Here is a 20,829-nt window from a genome sequence, read left to right as displayed (position 1 = left end):
ATTTTCTCATTTCAATCAAAATTATATTTAATTTTTATATCAAATTTATATAAATTTATTACATAATTATTCACGAAATATCTCATAATTTAATTCTTTTTTTATTTGAATTTAATTAATTTTTAGTACTTTTAAACTCTATGAACCTAAATAACAAAGCTAAAATAATACATATATACTTAATAATATATATATATATATATATATACACACCAACAATACAAGAGAGAAAAAACAAGAGAATGAACAATTTAAAGAGAAAAAAAATCAAAAGAAAGAAAACAAAATAAAAGGAATAGAAGGCAATTGGCACATTTTAAGAGGCAAAAGCCCCAATGGTGTTATACTGTAAGTCTTGGGGTACAATTTTTAGCAGCTCAAATATATATATAACATTATGATGATGATGATGATAAATTAAAATTTAAAGCTAAATTAAGAAAAAAAAAGTCTATTCAATAATATATATTTATGTCTACCAAAAGCAAAACAGAAGAGAGAGAGGAAACCCTATTTTAATTATTATTAATTTTAATAATAATTAAAATAAAACGGCAGTCTCTCAACGCTGAATCTTTGGTAGAAATTCAACACCCTAACCTGCATTACAAGCAACAAGTTTATTAATTAAAGAAATATTCTCTGATTAAGACGAGATTATTGGGTGAGACAATACGATATAGTCGAAATAACTGGAATGAACTTAAAATGATACAAGATATAAAAGATTTGGAACTCTAATTAATTTAAACTGAAATAAGTCGATTACTTGATTAATAAAACACGATACGAAATATATAAATATGTTTGAAAATATTAAGTATGATAAATGAGTAAACAAATACATAACATAAATATAAAAATCAATACTTCTGCATGCATGATCAAGTCATCACTGTGCAGCAGCTTCTGCTTCAATTATACTTCATCTTTTATGCCCATTTGCCTTTTCCATATATAATTTTAAGTAGGCTGTTTGGTCAACAACAATGGGAACTGTGTCTCACCCTCCTTTGTGACTATTTTATTTTAAATTTTCTTATGGTAAGGGTACCACCACGATAACCCTCCCTACACTTCATTCGATTAACCAATCAAGACTTTGAAAATTGGCAAAATAATTTCCAGTTATAATCAACATTTGTTTTTATTTATGGTAAAATTTAAAACTAGGGTTTCACAGTGACCTGGTCAGGAATGTTTTTAAGTTTCCCTTGAAAGAAGTTAAAAAAAGAAGAAGGGATTTTTAGGTAACCCCATGTTTTAAGTGTTCCATTTAAGGTTATTTATTTATATTCTAATAAATAGGGTAAAAATATTATTTTATATAGCAACTTAAAGAGTGTGTGCCTTTGTTAACAAAGTTGTTAAGTTAATTAAATTATTATTTCTTTAAAATAAACTTAAATTGTTGGTCCAAAGTAATAGATTTTATTTAATACATTATTTTCATCAACTTATAGGTAATTACTTATTATTTTATGCATTAGGGTTTAGAATGATATTACTTTGTCTATTAATTATGGTTAAAAAACCCTAAAAATTGTAATTTTGCTTGATTTCCCTATGAGAAAAAAGAAAAGAAAAATTAGATGTAAATTAGAATGCAAGTCTTATGCTATTTAATGCTCCTATTCAAATAATCTAAAGAAATTAAATCATAGTTTGGAAATAATTCTGAAAATTTAAGATCATATGTGATTTTCAAAGTTTTGAAAATAATTGGTGTTTAGATGATAATAAAAAAGAAATGTTATGGAAATAAAAAAATACAGAGAGAGAGAGAAATTATTGCTAAATTTAAAGTTTTCCATTAAAAACCCTAATTTTTAACATTTAGTATTTCCCCAGAAAGCAAAATTGGATATAAACCCTAGTTTGTGATTGTGACAGTGAATCAATAGCCATGGTTTTCAATACCCTTTATAATAATAATAATAATAATAATAATAATAATAACAATAATAAAATGTAAATATAATCGAAAATGGAAGTACAAAGTGATTATCGTAAATAACGGACCAAATAATAATAATAATAGAAGAGAAGGACCAAGTGTACCTGTGGGTGGCTATGATGATTTAGGAGTAATGAAACCCTAACCCTAAGAGGGGTGAATGGTACGGCGGTCATCACCGGCAGCAGCACGAGGTGATTGGAACTGACTGAGTTGACCTATCCCTGAAGAGACGTTCATGGCGAGGAGATTTGCGTCGCAGTTACTGCTAGCATCGAAGCTCATTAACATCTGTTGTTGATGGTGATGGTGATGATCCCTGGGGAAGAATTGATGGTGGTGGAAATGATGTTCCCGTCCTCCTCCTCCACCACCGCCACCGTTACCGATCAGATTGATCCCTAAGTTCTGATGGGTCGTAGCCGTAGCAGCCGCTGCTGCCGCTATGAGACCAGCGTGTCCCGTTATACCCAAGCTCTGGTACTTTGAGAGTTCCGACTTAGCACAGCTGAGATCCATTTGCAGTTGCCGGAGTTGGTGCTGGAGGAGGGATATAACCCCAACGCAACCGTAAACGGGGTCCCTCAACCGCATATCCGCCTCATACGCCAGCGAATTAACCGCGTCCTCCCGTTGCGACGGGTGCAGCTCGTTGAGTAGCTTCGTAACGTTGCTAGCACCGAACACCTTGTGAACATTCACGAACTTTTGTGGCTGGTCTGGAGGAAAATACGGCGCGAAAACACACTCCGGCTGACATTTCCGCCTTAAAAACTTACAAGCCGCACACGGAGAATTCGACGACGATGAAGACGATGAAGCCATATTCCACTTTTTTCTCTGCAAAACCATAATAAAATCATCCACAAAAACAAAACATTAACTTTTTCTTCACAATCTTTAAGAAAAAAAACACAATATATCAAACAAAAAAAGGAAAGTTGACGGATATTTTTTTACAACTTTACGTGTATAAAACGAAGCTTATTTATGGAAATCTTGAGAAAATATTTTCTCGGCAAAAAACCCAGAATTTATATCAAATATTTACTTGCATAGAACCAAAAGAATCCATTTTTGTGGACTATATGAAGGATTTAAATAGAACTGTAAAAATATTTTAGGGTTTTTGAGGAAGAAGATGATGAAAATGGGGGGTAGTTGACATCTTTTTACCAGTATGTTAATGGTGGGATTGGATCTCGCAAAAGGAAGACCTTTTTTACTTCACAACTTTCGATGGTGAGGGAGAGAAGCTTTTGGGGAACAGATCTTGCTTGAATTTCATAGAAAAATACTATATTGTGTTACTAGCTGCAGCTTCATTCAGCCTTTGTTAAAAGGTGTAGAAGTAATGAAACTTTATTATAACGAAAAATAATTAAATTGGGTTTATATTTCATTCACTGATTTTTCGAATGATGCCATATTAAATAAGGTCTTATTATTATTGTGTATTAGATGCAGTGATAATATATATTTAATATTTTAAATTTTACGTATATTTTATTTTTAAAAATAATTTAATTTTGGGCGTTTAAAAGATTTAATTTAATTCGATTTCGAATTTAATAGAAGTTGAATAATTTTTATTTTTAAATAATGAAAAATATAATAATTAAAAATATAGTGAAAAGGAGAGATGGGAAAAGATGGAGAAAGAAAGGGTGTCTGACTCTGACTATGAGGAAGAAGATCTTGGGATGAAGAATTTTGCCTATTATTCTTATTCTTTTTGTCTTGGGAGTTTAATAAAATAAATAAATAATAAATTAAAACTTAAAAAAAAGAAGATTGGGTATAGGGTGTGTGATACTAGTACTAGACGAGCGTGGGTGGCCTCGGTTTCTTCAGTCAAACCCTTATATTTATTTATTTTTCTTTATTTTTTTTTGATTACTTTCCCGCAAACCCTTTTTACTGCAACTCCTTTTTATGGCGTTGGGAATATATATAATATAAATATGTAAATATTGAAAGAGTGTGTGGGTGTTGTGTGTTTGATGGGGGCTATAAGTTTGGCCGGAAAAAAACCAGGGGGGGTGGGGAATGAAAAGGTGCATATAAAGAGGATGATGATGATGATGGATGATGAATGTAGAGTAAAAAAAGAAAAAAAAGAACTAGGGAAGCTATAAGGTAAAATAGGGATGAGAGAGAAAGAAAGAAAGAAACAAAGGGGTTTATGAGGGAAAGTCCCCCAGGAGCAAAGGCTAAGGGGACGGGGAGAAAGCAAGCAGGCAATTTTGCAATGAGTGAGTTTTTTTAGGGTGGTGAAGAAGGGGGTTTCTTTGGTTAAATTCTACGATGGGGTCCTTTGTATTTCTTGATTTGGAGAATTTAGTCCCTTATTAGAAGATTAGTACTTATATACACACGGTAAAAATATACCCACACCACATATTCACACGTCACGTCTAGAAGATGCTGGTTAAATAAAGGTCTACCACTTGCTTCCTTAGAGGATTGAACTCGAGTAGGTTCTAGTTCTACAAAAAGGTCCTTTGTATTTGTAGTTTGGAGCGTTTAGTCTCTTTAATTTTTGGTATTGTAAAATTAGAAGGTTAATACTCATACACACAAGCTAGGGACATACCCATGCCAAACATGCATATACTAAGTCCAAAGAGAGTTGACCAAATAAAGGTCTACTACTTGCTCCCCTAGAGGCTCAAACCCGGATGGAAATGAGTATTTTTTTTATTTTATTTTGAGATATTTTTGTATCTATACTTACTATTATTAAGAGCTTAATGAAGTTAGTCTTATCTATCAATTGGCTCCCACCCATTAATCGGGTCTTCAATTCAATTGTAAAATTATCGAGTATATTTATATCTTTTTATGTTTTGTTAAATCTAAAAAATATAAACAAATAATAAAAATCATGAGATTTGAACACAATGCATTGTATTTTTACTATCTCAATTTCATCACTTCAATAAAAGTCACATTCCGTTTTTATAGTCTTTTTATAAATTTATTATATAAATTTTAACTCACATCGTAAGTGTATCATGATCTAAAAATTGAATTAATTTTTATATGTATATAAGATAAAAAGAGAAAACATTAAGCCAACGAGGCGTTAGCATTATCAATAAAGGTAGAAACCTTGAGTTTTTGAATATCCAAAACTACTATGTGTGGGGTCTTTAGTCTCATTTTACGCAATTGTCACCTCTGAATTTTGTTCGATTATATTTTGATTTCTTAATCTGTTTATGTTTTACATTAGTTTAATTTTATTTTGTAGGTGCTCATACATGTATTTATAATTGTATTTACATTTATAAACTCTAAAGAAACAATGTAAAATTAATTAAAAAATAAATTTCTAGACTGAAAAATATACCTTTTCAAAAACATCAAAATATAAAAGGAGGTCTAAAAAAATAAAAAGGTATAGTAGAAGGACCTTTTATGGAATTTGACTGCATTCTTTCTAGATTTTCTCTTTCTATTAAATAGCAATGGGTAGCTGTTTGCTTTTTCTTATAATTACTGAGACATATCAGAGATTTTTGGGGCATGTTGGGTTGCTGTGACATGACCCTTCCTCTCTTTTCTTTCTCTGTATACTGCTTTTTGTTTGTACCATCTCTTCTTTTCTTATTTGTTTTTATGGTTTTTATTAGTCTTTCAGGTTGTGCATGTGTCTCTCTTCTTGTGTTTACCCACCCACCTACTTACTTTTTCAATGGTCAAATTATTAACAAAAAAAAAAGTCAAGATTTTCAGAAACTGATTTTGAGTTAATTAAATCATCAATTTTAGTCCGGTTAAATTAATTAATTTAATTTAATTAAAATTTAAAATTTAAAAAAATAATTTAACTAATTTGTGAATTAATAAGTTTAAACTTTTATTTTAAATCGATATCTCAATGGATTTTGATCCTTAATACAATGTAAAGAGTTTCCTAATTACAACTTTTATATGAGATAATATAATTCCATAGTAAACAAAATTATTAATTTAATTTTAAATTATTTGCACTTTTATTTATTTTTAGTATTTATTTTTCGATACAATGCCTAGAATTACCCATAACATTTCTCTCCTTAACTTTAAAATAAGATAATAATACATTTTAACACACTCGCCCACATCCCCCTTACATTAACAAGAATACCGATACCAACTGAGCCAAGACTCAATCATCATTAATTTAATTATTTTAGTTACGCTTCACATCATATTTTAGATGATACTTAATACTCAAATTTAATGAAAGGATCTCATCTATATGATCGGGATACTTTAAGATTAGTTAGAATGTTTTAAAAATTAAAATTTGATGACCAAATTAAAATTTATGTCATAGTATGATGGCGTATAATAGTATTCGTCCTACCAATAAAGCCTCGATATCATAGGCAAAAGCTGAGATCTTGAGTTCAGAGTGTCCAGATTTGAATCTCATCGTGCACAATTATACATATGTATGTAAGTATTCAATCCCATCATACATGATTGTGCTGTGTCAATTTCAGTTCATATCATTTTTAATTTTCTATCCACCTTTATGTTGCATTGATTTAATTCTATTTTATAGTTGTTAGAAGATGTACTTAATACTTAAATTATATTTATACTTTGTAGAAATTATTCCTTTAAAAAATATAGAATTAATCCTCTATTTTTATATTTTTCAAATTTAAAATTATTAACATATTTACATGGACCATTTAATGGACGAAATTATTAAATAATGATGTAACAATATAATACATTTATTACAATACATGCGAATAAAACATTGTTCTCAATATTTCTTATAAAATATATTATGATATATGAATTGAATTTAATCCAATCTAATAAGTTAAAATATTTCTTTAATTTAAAATTTTTGGAGTTTTATTTAAAGTAAAAGGTAAATTCGTCTAGTAATCATTTGATTATTTGTAAATTTATTTTTATTCATTTAATTATGATAAGTTATAAAATAATCATCGATTATTAGTATTTTTTTCATTCAACTATAAAAATTATAAAATTGTCATATAATTATTCAATTTTATCTTTTTTTATCACTAACTAACGTAAAAATGAAAATAACTAAAAATTTAAGATAGTTGACTGATAAAAATACAAAATTGAATAGTTGAGTGGTCAAAAAAATACTAATAATTGAGTGATCATTTTGTAACTTTTTACAATTAAATGATTAAAAAGAAAATGTATTAATAATTGAGTTACTAGTAGTGCAATTTATCTTAAAATTGAAACTGGGATTTTGTTGCATGGACAAGTCTAATCAACGATGCAGGAGTTGCTTGGTGATAATTATTATGAATTTGGTAGCATTTGGGAGATATATTTGTTTGAAATAGTTGAAGATCTATGGTGGATATGATTCCACGTATGAAACTCCTTATATCCTTTCTTTTTCACAATGAAGAAAGCTTTGAACGGGAAATAGTGGTGCGTGGGCTATAATCATTATGCAGATTTGGTCGCATTTGGACACATGTTCTTGGCTGGTCAAACTGAAATACTCAATATCTGATTTCTATGATCAACTCTCCTTTTTGTTGTAAAACCCCATCTTGTTTTTTGTTTTTGATCTTTGGATATCGAAGTTTGGATTAAATTTAGAATTGATCCATATTGGGCCATTATGAAATGAAATGAAAAGTAAAGTTCTCTTACTGATATTTTCTTTATCTACAAGACTCAAATAAGATATTTTGTTTAACACGCATCGAATTCCTTACTATTCAATTTAATGGTTAACTTATTATTCAATCTTTCACTTTTACTTTCCTTTCGTGGTACATACCATCCACCATTTGTACCTCGATTACGAACCTTGTTAGTGTATGGTGTGCATGAGACATGGTGTAACGATCTGAAAGTCAGTGGTATTAGAAAATGTGATTTAAAACCTCGTTTTTGTAAATCGGACTCGTAAATATTATTATTAAAAATTTGTAGAGTTATATTAGAATGATTTGAATTTCGAAGAGGTAATTTTGTTAAATTAGTGCTTAATTAGGGTATAAGAACTAAATCGTAAAAGTGTTAAAAATTCAATTCTTAAGGTATCTTTAATTAGAATAAGACTAAGGCTTAGTTTGGATGGGCGATTGGGTACGGTGCGGTGCGTTTAGCTTACTTATTGTCTCACGCTACAGTATCGCTACAGTATCTAATCTCACTGCCACCGTTGTTTTTACACTAACCAAAGGTAAACGCACCGCCCATCCAAACTCACCCAAAGGAACTTATGAAGTAATTAAACCAATGTATTAATAAGAGTGGACGATAACATGGGTTTTAAATGTTGAAAATGTTATAAAATTATTAAATAAATAAATAAGAATAAGAATAAACTTAATTGGTGGAAAGAAACACAAAACATTTTCTTCCATATTTGCATGCAAAAGAAACCAAAACCTAAAAGGGAGAAGAGGACGTTTGGCTTAGGGGTTTTCAATTTCAATTCAAAAATTGGTTAGTGAAATTTAGTCCTTGTAATTTTTATGATTTCAGAATCTTAGGAGATTAAGCTAGCTGACTCATGTTATATTTTTCGGTACTATTAAAGATTGAGGATGTTACCACTGTTGAATAGTTGAAGTTTTAGGTGTCAATTTGATAAATTTTAATATTGAAATTGAAAAAGGATTAAATTATAAATTCAATTAATGATTTTGTTCAATAGGGACTAAATTGCATAAATTTTGAAATTTGTGGTAGAAATGAGAAATATAAGGTTCAATTAGGACTAGAGTGCATAAAAATTGGAGGCTAAATTTGAAAGTTATGTTAATCTCGATTTTAGGGGCTAAATTGAATAAAATACAAAAGTTACATAAATTAGCAACTGAATGTGAAATTATTTGTGTATTGATAATTTTATAAGTTTGTATTAATCCATAGCTAACATCAACCCGAATTTCTTGAAAGAGAGAGGAAAAGACAAAGTCGTCGACGAATAGCTCGGAGTTTACGGTTTGTATTTCTATAGTCCGAACTACATTTGAAATGTTGTATACTGGATTGTTTTGCATGGTACGATCATGAGGTGAGTTGTATTGATAATATGAATTGTTTGAATTGATTGATAATTACAAGGACTAAATTCAAATGTGACAATATTGTATATTATTATAAATGTGGAATTGTATTCATATTGAGATGAATTATGCTATGAATTGTATTCATATTGAGATGAATTATGCTATCATATGCTTAAACTAGTGATTTGATTATGATATTACAGTATGATTTGAGGCATTGGTTAATAAAGATTGGTGATATAAATATTTTATTAACTGTTTGAGTAGAATCGGATATAGTTGGTATGTCATAGGCTATGAAAAGTTCAGAGTTACTTCGACTACGAGTCAATAAGGCACTGGGTGTCAAATTTAATGATAAACGTTAGGCGCAACTATTTGCTTCGAATTTATCCGAAGAGGCACTGGGTTCCAAACTGTTGTGTTGGTTGGATCTGTGTATCTATCTGAGTCCAAGTCGTGTTAATAGGAGGATAGGTAAAAACGAAATATTCATAATTGAATTAATGTTGATGAACAAGTCTTCCAATACATTAGATCAAAAATCTATATGAGATGTAATATTTTATATTGAATTGACAAATGAATAAAAAATAACAGTGAAATGTGAAATGTGAAATGTGAAATGAAATATTCAATTGTGAAATGATTTGGAACATTGATAGTTATGTTCATTGAACTCATGAATTTGGAAATTGAGATGGAATGTGCCACCATATGAATTGAGATATCAAATGATATATGAAGTGGATTTGTCATGTCTAAATATTCGTAAAATGTGTTAAATTTGAACAACGAATGTGTGAATTGGCATAATTGACATGATAATTGCATATAATTTTTTATTTTTAACTTAGGCATTTTAGATGACTTATGTTATATTAATGTTTGGATTATAGGAATATCACTGAGTTATGCTCAGCGTACAATTTTGTTTTACATGCGCAGGCTAGGTACTTTTCGATCCGATCGTCAACTTCAACAATCAGTGGCAATCCTGGACTTAAGTGTTGGTGATGTTTTTATTTTGGTCATGGCATGTACCTAAGGTGTCATTTGTTATACAATATTCTATCTTGAGTTTTGTTGGCATTTTGAGAATCATGTATATGTATATACGTGTGTGATGGCAATGTCATCTTATTGAATGGTTTGGTACTTATAATTAAAAATTGATTAAATAATGTGCTGTGCAATAGGTATAGAAGAGTGCATGCTTATAAGGTTGAATTAAGGTTGCTTGAATGGCTAAATAGAATAAAATTTTTCGATTGTATTGAAGTGTCTTTAAAGGCATATTGGAATCGGTTGAATATAATAATTTGGTTGATTTTGAATTGTTTTTTTGAAATGTCAATTGTGGCATATTGGTTAGACACTTAGGATTATTGTTATAAGTGATGTTTTTGACATGATTTTGATGCTTTTGAATTGGTTGAGAAATGGTATAGTGTTTGCTTAGGGCTCAAGTGGACTAGGACTAGAAGCTTGTTTTGAAAGGTTTCTCCAGGTATACACGGTTTGATACACGGGCATATGGCATGGTCATGCGGTCTGTATGTTTTGGGTAAGAATTGGTGCACATGGCCATAATTTGGTACACGGCTCGACGATACGGTTGTGTGACATCTTTTGAATAATTGCATTTTTAACCTACACGACATCAGTGAGTTACATGGTTTGTTCGCATGATTGTGTGACTCTAACTTCATACGGCATCAGGCTGTTACATGGCTTGCCCACATGGCTGTGTGTCCCATCCCCACACAGCCTCAACCTTTCACATGGTTAGGGACACGACTGTGTGATCCCTGTTTACAAATTTTCTCAACTTTTTGTATTTGTTTCAAAATGATTCCTGATTGATTCTGGGTTACCTTAAAGCTTTCACAAGCTCGATTTAAACCCGAAATCAACTGAATTGCATGTATTCATGATCATATGTGGTGAAATGACATTTTATTGAGATTTTGAAATATGAATGGTATGTAATTATTCTATATTTGTTTGTAGCATCCTATTACTCGAGTTCAACGACTAGACCGGGTAACAGGTATTACACATAAAGTACCTTCAGTCTACCTCGCTTAGACAAGTATTGAGCCTCCCTGCAGAATGAATGGAACATGAAGATTCATTGAGGCAATGAAAGTCAAATCACAATTTGATCACCAGATACATTAATCTCATTGTCGCAGAGCTAGAAGGCTGTCACGTCCTTTATAGAGCAAACCAAGATAAGACTTGTATGAAAACATGTCAAGGCTAGATGGAAATGGGTGACCAACCTTACCTATATAAACCCTTTTCCTTCACCATTAGGACAAACTTCTAACCCTAACGCCAAGGATTTAGCTTAAACTCTTCCACAAGTGGCTCTTTCTTTGTATAGCTTTGTGTGAACCACTAACCTTTTCCTTTTCTATAGCCTTAGCCTCAACACCTTAACATTATCTTCATAAGTTTTTGTGGTAAATGACACTATTAAACTAAAAACAGAAAGACTTGCTTTCATTTTACAATCTGTTAAGGACTAAAAAAAAAAGAAATCATTTGATCCATTAGTAAAGTTTAAAAAAACTCCCCAAGCAATTATAAATTACTACCATGTGTTTTTAAATAATATTTAAAAAATTTAAAAAAATCAAAATAGATACATGTTATTAGAGGTGAGCATGGTCCGGGTTCGAGCCGGGCCCGATTAAAAATTTAGGTGGGCCTAAAATTTTGCCCAAGCCTGACCCGAATAAAAATGTTAAAACCCGGGCTCGACCCGACCCCCATATTAATTTTTATATAATTTTAAAATATATATAATAAATCAAAAATACTAAAAACATCAAAATAAATATTTTCCAATAAATTAAAATAAATTTTAAAAATATGTATACTTAAATAACATTAAGATAGATGCAACTTAACAAGCAAATGTCTTTAAAATAATAACAAAATTAACAATAATATAAGTTTTATACAATATCGTAACAAGAATAACTAAATAGTAACAACATAATAGTTTAATGGTAGCAAAATAGAGAGAAAATAACAAGAAAATAATATTAAAAAAATTAGATTTTTTTGTCCTTTAATGAATTCGGGCCTGGCCCGTGCAAAAAATACCTTATCTGAGGCCTAACCCATTTTTTATATGGGCCTTATTTTTTTATCCAAGCCTATTTTTCGAGCTTATATTTTTGTCCAAACCCTCTCACATTTCGGACGAGCCTTCGAACTGGGCCGGTGGCTTGACCCATGCTCACCTCTACATGTTATTTATTTAATTCTTTTTGTAGAGTTAAAAAAATTACTAACAATGGAAAAAATGATAACGTTAATAAAGATTTTAATAGGAGCACTTGGCCATCTATAAACTATATATCAAACGAAAGTCTATCGACACGTGGCATCTCATGCTACGATGTTTTTTTTTTTCTTTCTTATTATAGATCAATGGTTAAACTTCAAATTTGGTTCTTTTATTATTCCTAAAGTTATAATTTAATCGCTATACTTTAATTTCTAACATAATTTGATTTCTATATTTTATAATGTTATTAATTATTTCAAAAGTTAAAATGTCAAATCAAAATATCACTCTAGTAAATTTAATAAAAAATTTAACAATGACAACAATTGAACTTGAATTTTTAAGTTTGAAAAGTAGAGGGCTAAAATTCTGAAAATAGAAGTAGGAGACTGAATTCTAATGTACAAACTATCTAGAGATTTAGAGAATATTTTAAACTTCAAATTTTTACTTCATAATTTGACACAAACAAATAAGTTCATTCCACTGACCAACGGCTTAAGGCATTTGTTAAGAAAAGGAAACAACATTTGACCATTCGTGAAAAAGGTTAAATTTTGTTATTTGTCCCTGTACTTTACAAAATTGTTGATTTAGACCTATGCTTTAATTTGTTTAATCTTAGTCCCTTCGCTTTTCAAAATTTAAAATTTTAATCTTGACCCAAACGATAACAGTTAAATCTACTTGGTTAAATTCTATTACTAGTCTTATACTTTGTGTATGGTTGTAAATTTAGTCCATATTGTCTAATTGAATCATTTTAAGTCGTTGTAACTTTTTATTTTTGAAATTTTAGTCTGGCGTAAATAACAATCATTAATCCATTAACTGGATTTTTAGTGAATAACAAGTTGAAATGACATTACATATATGATAATATGTTTGTTGCATCAAATTTTGAAAAATAAAACTTAATGAATTTAATAATTATCGTTTGGCAATGAGTGAAATTTTAAAATTTGAATAGTACAAGGACGAAACCAATTAAAAGTATAATGACTAAACCCATGACGTTTTTAAAATAAAAATACTAATACCAAACGTTAATTGAGAAAAAAAGATACATGCATTCCATTCAATGAAAGTATCTAATAGGTATTAGTTTCAGTGGTGAATCTTGGCATTAAGTTCTAAGGGGCCAATTATATATATGCGGTGAATTTGGTTCATTGAGAACAAACGAGAATGTATTAAAGCAATTTATTGTTGGAAATTTTATTTATGAAAATAGTTTTGTTGCGCAACAAAAATTTAAAAATTCTCATAAAATTGAACCTTTGTTGTATTGTCTATGACAGTAAATTTTACCAAACATAGCATATGAGTTTTTGAACTAGCGAGACTTGCTGGTTCTTAACTTTCAATCAAATGATTTTCTCTGCTATCATCGAACCCTCAATTTCTAAGAGAATGGGCTCTTAATTTGAACTGAACATAGAATAAAAACTGTAACTTTTCAATTGGGAAAGTTTAATTTCTCTAAGGTAACCAAAACTAAAAAACACTAACTCAAGTACTCACGAATTTAAAATTTATTTTTTAGCTAAATAAATGTAACGACCCATTTTTCGTTGGCTCGAAAAATTTGGTTTTGGGTCGACTTCTTAAATCAAGTTATTCTTGGAATGGTTATGGCAATATAGTTAGAAATTATTAGTGGGAAATTTGGCTTAATTAGAATTAGGGAGAGATTAAATTAGTAGAGTTAGTAATTGAAGCTTAAGGACTATATTGTGAAGTTAGTAAAATTAGTGGAGTCAATGTGAAATTTGCAAAGAAAAATATGATTTTAAACAAAAGAGGTCTTTATGTGATAATTCTACCAAGGGTATTTAAGAAAAATACCCATTTTTAAGAATAAAAGAGAGGGAAGGGTTTTGTTCTTTTTCAACACTCTTTTATTCTCCTATCAAAATTTTTGCAGTGATAAATGTTTCTCTCGAATTATAATTTTTGATCATTTAGTATGAATTTCAATTTATTTGACATTTTCCTCTATTTTTATGAGATTTTCATTTTGAAAGAAAAGGGCTTTGATTCATATGTTTCTTGTTGTTTTGGGTTTAATTTTTTATGAGAATAAGTTTAAAATAGGTTGGATTAATCAAATATCAAGTTAGAACAAAGTTTCGTTAAGGATTGGGTGAATTCCAATTGTTGAGTGATTGGGTAATCAAGGAGGAAGATAAGGTTAGGTTTTGAATTTTATGTGAGTTTTGAATAGTTTAAGGTCTCTATAGTGTATATCTATTGAGAAAATTGAATTCAAACGAGTGGATTTTGAGCTATGGAAAAGTCAGTTGGTAAAGCCTTAAGGAGTTGAGTGAATGCGATGAGCATTATATGCGAGGTGCATGGAGGATGCTTTTAACCAATGAGGTAGTCAAATCTTCCAAAGAAAAGAGATAATCATCGATGAGTAACAACTTTCGATTTGTGCTAGCTATATTGTTTCCATATTAAGTTTATTAAGCAAGTTTTACTTGGTATTGTGTTGTTGATTGTGAAAAGTTATGTTATTTGAATAAACACCTAATTGAATTCAGAAACTTACTATCCATTTATTCAAACGTAATTAAAATATTTAAATTAAAACAAATTGACAAGTTATTTATACAATTTATATATTAATTAACTCATGCATTTTCACTAAATAATATACAAATCACTAAACACAATTCATTATTTATATCTATCATTTAATCATATAATTACCTTCGTGTTTACATGAATCACATGTATCATGAATAGATTGTAATCATAATCAGAATTTCTAGGATTTAATTGGATGAACTAGGAAATTTACGGGTTCCAGTACTATATTAGAAAATTTAGTGGCTGAAATGTGAATAGTTGGATCTCAATTTCGGTCCAGTTAGGATGGAAATGACTAGTTCCATAGTGGGAGACAAAATGATTAAGAACGTACGGTGGTAAAAATCGATGAAAATCATGCTAAAGAAGTATATATATATATAGATAGCCACGTGTCAAGACTGGATTCCTCAAATTTGTTTTATACGTTCTTCTTCAAGTAGCATCATCTACTCTAGCTACCCTGAAACGAGGATAATTCAATTGAAGGAAGCTTTGCATGCTGCGGTTGTTGTGTGAATGGAAATTTGATAGTGGAGAAATTTAGTAACTAGTAAGTTTCCTTACCCCTTCGTACTTAAGGATTGAAAAGTTAAGGTAAGCACTCTTAAATGCTTCCTACAACGATGGATTCTGGGTTTTTGAGGTCTGATTTTCCTCAAGATAACCGGTAGATTGTTGTTATGTTAGGTCATTAGGACAGGGGAGACCTTGGCTGTAACACCCCTAACCCGTATCCGCTGCCAGAACAGGGTTTCGGAGCATTACTACCATTTACAGATCACTAAAAAAAATTTAAATACTTACCGATTCAATGCATCATATAAATAAATATATTACCATTCAATCAACAGTTTGACAGTTGTATAAGCATCAAACAAACAACATTGTTAGTATACTTGCACATATCTCATATAAATTCAACAACGATATACCTATTTTATCGACATATCGCACTTGAGTTTAATAATAGTCTCAATTACATAATTTCCTTGTATCAACATATCAAAGATAATCATATATGTACATGTCATGAAACATATCATGCTCTTACCGCTTTCTTCATAAGCATATATCATTCATTTCATTATATCAATATTTCATGCTCCATCATTTCCATATATTTTATGTATATTTATTCGGTAATAGTTTATATCAAACTTAACATAAATTATATTTCATGTACTTATACTTATTTCGCTTATCTATCTTCATAATTATTTCATATAACCATTCGTCATCCGATACATATTACGAATATCAATTGTTCAACAGATGCTAGGCGTCTCCCATCCACGGCCTTATTTATCTTTGACATGATGCCATAGTGTTTTTCAACTATGGTCTTACTCATTTTCGTCATGTTGCCATGGTATCTTTCAACCATGGTCTTGATCATTTCATATCACGTTGCCATGGTATCTTTCAACCATGGTCTTACACATTTCATATCGAGTTGCCATGGTATCTTTCAACCATGGTCTTACACATTTTATATCAGTTGCCATGGTATCTTTCAACCATGGTCTTACACATTTTATATCGTGAGCACACTCCGTGAACCTCATCCTTGCAGCAGGATTACCGGTCGAGCTAAATCCTCGCAATATAAACTCATAGAGTATTGTCGGGATTACCGGTCAAAGCTAAATCCCGCAACGACAATTACTCTAATGAGCTTGGATCCAATTACCATCCGGGCTAAATACAGACCCTAATTCGGATTACCCGTCCGGCTAAATCCATTTTACACATATTCTTCGGGAGGGCTATATCAGATAGGATCACCCGTCCGGCTAGATCCTTTTACCGTCAATTCCTTTTCGAGATCCATCGAATTTTCCTTTCATTCAAACGGATTTCTTCCCATTTTATCAAATATATCAATGTTTCATTAATTTTCATACAATGAACATTCAAATCATATTCATATCAAAAAACATACAATCTCAAGTAATTTAAGAATATAATTCAAGTTACATGAACTTACCTCATTGATTGCTCGTGTTTATTATTTCATTATTCTGATATATTTTCTTTTCCATGATCAAGTCTCGTATTTGTGTCGTCCGGATCTTTATAAATAAATTTGATCATCATTTTCATTCATTTCATATTCTAATACATTTAATTAATGCTCTAGGCAAAATTACCATTTTGCCCCTAAACTTTTAATTAATGACGATTTCATCCTTAGGGACAGGAAAGTAAAATTCTTGCAATTTAATCCTTATTTCCAACTATTATTCTCATATATATTGATAACAGTCCATGAACTATAAAATATCAAAATTTTCCATAATTTCAACACTTTTCAATTTAATCCCTAAAACATGTTTTCCCGATCTTGAACTAAATTGATAATTTCGTTAAATTTTGTAATTTAAATAATAAAATAATCTATTTCATGCAATTTAGTCATTTCGACATTTTTACAAAATTGCCCATAAAATTTTACTTTTATTCAATTTAGTCCCCGAGCCTAAAACATGCAAATTAGCCATGCTAGATGAATATTCATACATATTTTCCTCCTCCTCCTCTCCATTCCACATCCTTAATTTATATAACATACAACAAGTAACATTATCAATAATTTCACTATTTACTTATATGTACATTCAAAACTGTCCATTTGCATCATAGTCACTAAATTATTTATATATTAAGCTACAGAACTCGAAATTAAGATCCGTTAATTTTTCCTGAAACTAGACTCACATTTATTCTTATCATAAAATTTTCAGAATTTTTGGTTTAGCCAATTAGTACAGTTTATTCATTAAAGTCACCCCTGTTCTGCTGTCTGACAATTCTGACCCTTCTTCACTAAAAATTAGTCATCTCCTTTTACAGAATTCAAATGATGTTCTAGTTTGTTTCTAATAAAACTAGACTCATTCAGGATTCTATAAATATAAATTTAAGCCTCTAATTATTTTTATTCATTTTTATTATTTTTCAAAGTCTGAACAGGGGAACCCGAATTCATTCTGACCTTGTCTCACAAAATTCATTATATATCAAAATTTACAAATTCATTGCTTACACTGTTTCTTCTATGAGAAACTAGACTCATTAATATTTAATTCCATATTTTTTTCATCTTCTAATTCAATTTATAAAATTTATGGTGATTTTTCAAAGTTAGACTACTGCTGCTGTCCATAACTGTTTTAGTGCAAGATATTAATTACCATGTTATAACACCCTTATTTTCTTTTTCTACACCATTTCTCATCACTTTCTCTTATTTTCTCTTCACTAACATATCAAGAACATAGAACCTTATGTAATAAAACTCTACTATAACATTATTTCCATGATTTATCAACAATAACAAACTTAAAAACATATTGAAATCTTGATGTACTTACCTTATTCTCTTGATACCAATCTTTAACTTGATTTTTCTCTCCTCCAGCTTCTATTTCTTGAATCCAACTTGATATTCTAACTCCCCATGTTCTCCTTAACATTTTCTCTCTTGGTAGCTATGGAAATTCATTTGATTTTTGGGTGAAAATGGTGAATTTTTGGTAAAGGACCAAATTGTAAAGAAAGTAAAACTTTCTTTCTTCCTCTCTTTCTCTCACGTTAGTTTGCATGGAAAGGAAAGATGATGAAAATTCTTCATCTTTCTTTCCTTATATACTAAATAAATAATAATAAAATAATATTAAATATCTCATAAAATATTAATAAAATAATATTTATCTAATTAATTAATTTAAAATATCATTAACATAATCATTACATTCTAGAATTCTCTCTCTTACTAATTGACCATTTTGCCCTTCATGATCTTTTAGAATTCCATCCTTGAGTCATCGTTTAATTTGGTAAAATTGCAATTTAGTCCCTCATAGTTCTTCACTTATTCAATTTGGTCCTAATTCATCCATTTTCCTTAGTTTATAGATCATTCTACCCTTAAAATATTTACACTATTGGTCCTTCAACTTTTTCATATTTACACTTTAACCCTTTAAGTCTTGAGTATTTACTCTTAGGCAACAAAACTTTTTAACTTTTACAATTTAGTCCTTTCTGAATCAAGATATCATAATTTACTTCCCAATGTTGCCATAACTCAAAACTTCCTTTTATCACTTTATTTCCTTATTTTATTATATCAAGGATAATATATTCTTGTAAAGATTTTCGGTATTACATTTCTCTCCCCCTTAAAATAAATTTTGTCCTCGAAATTTTCTTGTTTTCTTTTGATCATGAATTTCATTATTTCTATAGTTCTATAGTTTCTTTCTGTACATATTTACCCAGTTTATCATTTATACCCATTCTCTATCTTTTCATTTCATAATTTATTTTCAATACAATATTTCACATTTACCGTTCAGAACTTCTACCAATAGGAATAGAAAATAATATCATATGAATCTTATTATCAAGTGTTCTATCACATATATTGGCTTGAAAAACCAAAGAAAGATAGAGTAGTACCACTTGTGAATCAATCAGACTTGCGATAATTTCTGTCTATTAGAATATTTATCCAACCTTTTCATATATTGATTATAGCATCCAAACATGAACAGTTCCATATGCCTCTGAAAATATCAATATATATAAGATACCCATATAAAATCCCAAAAATTTACTATAATATACCCAGTTATAACGGCTATATTCAAATATTTTTGCAATCTATTCACCAATCTATTGACTAGTATAGTCATCAATAATTTCACATCATTTACTCCACTCAAAAAAAACTAATTCGGAAGAAATTTTCAGTTAACTATTCTCAAATACCATATTTAAATAAATCGATTTTCCCATAAATAACTTCTTTCTTTAACAAAGGTGATCTGTATATCTCAACTAGTTTAAGAAAAATCGATATCTTTATTCGAACCCATCTTTACTTATTAACTCATTCTCGCCCGATCGCATTATCAATTGTTCAACCATTGAGTTTTTCACTTTCCGCTTCGAACTTAATCAATATAAATCTCATGAATTCCATTGCATATAATTGTACTAGTAAAGGGGTATAGATCGTAAAGTCTCATAATTTAATTATCATATATTTACTCATATAACATTTATCTTTCTCAAGTACTATAAAACATTTATTCGTACTTTTACGAGTTCTACTTCATCATAACTAACATTTTTACTCAGAGATAATCCTTTACTTCGTAACGAAAATTGTTTACTTTTTACTTAGCAGAGGCCCAGTAGACTAGATAGAACACTTCGGATATATGGGACTTATATAGAGGTGCATTATTATGCACTATTAAACAGAAAACACTGAAGTGCTATATAAAAAGTACAAATGTGCTGAATGTGCTAATAATCAGAAAGCATGCTGAGGTCCCTTAATATACTATTAGTTCTAATCTTGTCTACTTGGGCAAATTATTTCATGCACGCATATCACTTTTACACCTTTCGCATGATACTTTTACATGCTTTACAATTTAATCCTTGTACATATAATTCATATACTTATATCTTCTGTATCTTCCATACATGTAATATATTTCAAAATTCACTATTTATTCATAATTCTCTAATAATCCTTATCATGTACTTCATATATTACTTTTATATATTTTGTAATTTAGTCATCAAGACAATATTTCATGTAGTAATATAATTTGCTTTTAATAATACATATAGCATCATATTCATCATCGACATGTATTATAAAACATTTATTCATACCATTTTTTTTATACCGATTCATCATAATCAACTTTCTACTCATATACTTGAGTATCGCTTTTAACATTATCGGAATTAGCTTGGTTGAAAAACATCTCTTTCTATAAATAAAACAAATTTCATCAAAGTCGAAAGATATCACACTATCACATATTATAATGACATGTGTTTTTAGACTTCACATGTACTACGTTTGGTCCGAAAATCGACTAAACCATAGCTCGATACCACTAAAT

At 29.7% G+C, this 20,829-nt stretch overlaps 1 protein-coding gene across 1 annotated transcript; it reads right to left on the bottom strand.

The window, feature by feature from the left end:
• Positions 1-366: 366 nt before the first annotated feature.
• On the bottom strand, positions 367-3,359 carry LOC108472663 (protein ASYMMETRIC LEAVES 2). The gene is made up of 3 exons (XM_017774212.2): positions 3,134-3,359; positions 2,062-2,797; positions 367-600 (listed from the first exon to the last, which is right to left on the bottom strand). Exon 2 carries the CDS (start codon positions 2,780-2,782, stop codon positions 2,105-2,107), a length of 678 nt encoding a protein of 225 aa, XP_017629701.1. The 5' UTR covers positions 2,783-2,797; positions 3,134-3,359; the 3' UTR covers positions 367-600; positions 2,062-2,104.
• Positions 3,360-20,829: the final 17,470 nt, after the last annotated feature.

Source organism: Gossypium arboreum, chromosome 11 (assembly GCF_025698485.1).
Source record: "Gossypium arboreum isolate Shixiya-1 chromosome 11, ASM2569848v2, whole genome shotgun sequence".
Taxonomy (NCBI): domain Eukaryota; kingdom Viridiplantae; phylum Streptophyta; class Magnoliopsida; order Malvales; family Malvaceae; genus Gossypium; species Gossypium arboreum.
The sequence above is the reverse complement of the archived record's forward strand: the minus strand, read 5'-3'. Positions and strand labels throughout refer to the sequence as shown.

Bases quoted from the DNA above. Each gene is read 5' to 3' on its own strand.
- LOC108472663 (XM_017774212.2), bottom strand. From the start codon at position 2,782: ATGGCTTCATCGTCTTCATCGTCGTCGAATTCTCCGTGTGCGGCTTGT.